The 1,831-nt window shown below is 35.6% G+C and overlaps 1 protein-coding gene across 1 annotated transcript; it reads left to right on the top strand.

The window, feature by feature from the left end:
- The first annotated feature begins 436 nt into the window (after positions 1–436).
- LOC120075830 (glutathione S-transferase F11-like) lies at positions 437–1,554 on the top strand. Its single transcript, XM_039029518.2, has 3 exons — positions 437–730; positions 801–849; positions 965–1,554. The coding sequence occupies exons 1-3, from the start codon at positions 578–580 to the stop codon at positions 1,423–1,425; spliced, it is 663 nt and encodes a 220-aa protein (XP_038885446.1). The 5' UTR covers positions 437–577; the 3' UTR covers positions 1,426–1,554.
- Positions 1,555–1,831: the final 277 nt, after the last annotated feature.

Raw genomic sequence — 1,831 nt, forward strand, 5'->3', positions numbered from 1 at the left:
TAAACATTGACTACATTTCAGCAATATAGAAAATTAAAATATTGTTACCATTTATTTTATTTCAAAAGATATTGTTAAGATCATTTACATAATCAATTTTTATATATCAATTATCACATCAATTTATGTGAATGATATTATAAATGAGGTCATACATGTCTTTCAATTTTTACACCAATATTATCTTTTAGAATTGTTTTCAAATATAAGAAAATAAATTAAAATATTTATAAATATAATAAAATTTTATTGTTTATCTACAATAAATGACGATAATTGTTTTCATATGTATCATGATAAACACATCTATGTCTATAACGGTTATTACAAATAGACTATTATTTGTAAATATTTTTAATAATTTTATTATTTAAAATAATTTCTTTTTTTTATCATATTTTAACCCAAAAAGAAAAAAAGAAAAAAAAAATCGCGTGGAAACAAACTGTAAAGTTGGATATCAACGTTAGTAAGCAATTCAAAATCAAACTTTATAAAGAAAAGATAAGGTTGATAGTGAAAACCCGCACATAGTGCATTTGATTCATTTCTCTTCTTTCCTTACCAGCCAAATCCAATGGCGACGCCTGTGAAAGTGTACGGACCGCCGTTGTCCACCGCCGTGTCCAGAGTCCTGGCCTGTCTTCTCGAGAAGGACGTCCAGTTTGAGCTCTTACCGATGAACATGGCGAAAGGAGAACACAAGCGCCCTGAATATCTCAAGATTCAGGTACATTTTCAATCTTCTTCTGAAAATCTCTGTATAAATCTCATTTTACTCATCGATGTCGATTCAACAGCCATTCGGCCAAGTCCCTGCGTTCCAAGACGAAAGCATCTCTCTCTTCGGTAATTGACACTCGATTCGCCCTTTCGATCTTCCAATTTCATCTCCTAAACTTGAGATTGTTCGTCGATAACTAAACCTAGGGTTTCCGATTATGCGATTTGTGATTCGGCGCAGAATCCAGAGCAATCTGCCGCTACATTTGCGAAAAGCACGCAGAAAAAGGGAATAAAGGACTGTACGGGCTGGATCAGTTAGGGAAAGCTTCGATCGACGGATGGCTTGAAGCGGAGGGGCAAAATTTCAATCCAGCGAGCTCGATTCTGGTTTTTCAACTGGCTTTTGCGCCGAGGATGAAGGTGCCGCAGGATGAGAAGGCGATTAAGCAGAACGAGGAGAAGCTGTCGAAGGTGCTCGATGTGTACGAGCAGAGGCTGGGGGAGAGTCGGTTTTTGGCCGGAGATGAGTTCTCGTTGGCCGATCTTTCTCATTTGCCCAACGGTCATTACCTGGTGAATGTGACGGACAGGGCGGAGCTTTTCACGTCTAGGAAGAACGTGGAGCGGTGGTGGAATGAGATCTCCGGCCGGGAATCCTGGAAGGAGGTGGTTGAATTGCAGAACAAGGCATCTTCGTGAGTTTTGTTTTCCTGTATTTTGATCGAGTAATTGTGCCGTTTGAGGCTCTGAATCTTGTTGGAATAAATGGTATTTGAATAATCCATGTTCTTCATTTCTCTAAGTTAAATGTAGCAAATATTTGAAAAATCGCCCAACTATTTGAATATTACGATTTAGTCTTTTAAAATAAATTTTAGTCATGTAATTTTGTTTGTTATATGATTCTAAAAAAAGTAATTTCGAGAGAAATTAAAGTGTTTGTCAATTGCACAAAATAGTTTCTAACAGTATTTTAGAACGTTTATCAAAATTATAAATATAAATGAATTTTTTGAAAAACACTTTCAATCCAAACAAGTCCTTACTGATTCTGATTAGTTATGTTTAAATTGATAATACTATGGGGAGTAAATTCAATGAGTCA

This window comes from Benincasa hispida, chromosome 4 (genome assembly GCF_027475165.1).
Source record: "Benincasa hispida cultivar pf3 chromosome 4, pf3_genome.v1.1, whole genome shotgun sequence".
NCBI classification, from domain to species: domain Eukaryota; kingdom Viridiplantae; phylum Streptophyta; class Magnoliopsida; order Cucurbitales; family Cucurbitaceae; genus Benincasa; species Benincasa hispida.

Coding starts and splice junctions, on each gene's coding strand:
- LOC120075830 (XM_039029518.2), top strand. CDS start 578: ATGGCGACGCCTGTGAAAGTGTACGGACCGCCGTTGTCCACCGCCGTG. Junction 731..800: donor CTGAATATCTCAAGATTCAG/GTACATTTTCAA, acceptor TCGATTCAACAG/CCATTCGGCCAAGTCCCTGC. Junction 850..964: donor CGAAAGCATCTCTCTCTTCG/GTAATTGACACT, acceptor GATTCGGCGCAG/AATCCAGAGCAATCTGCCGC.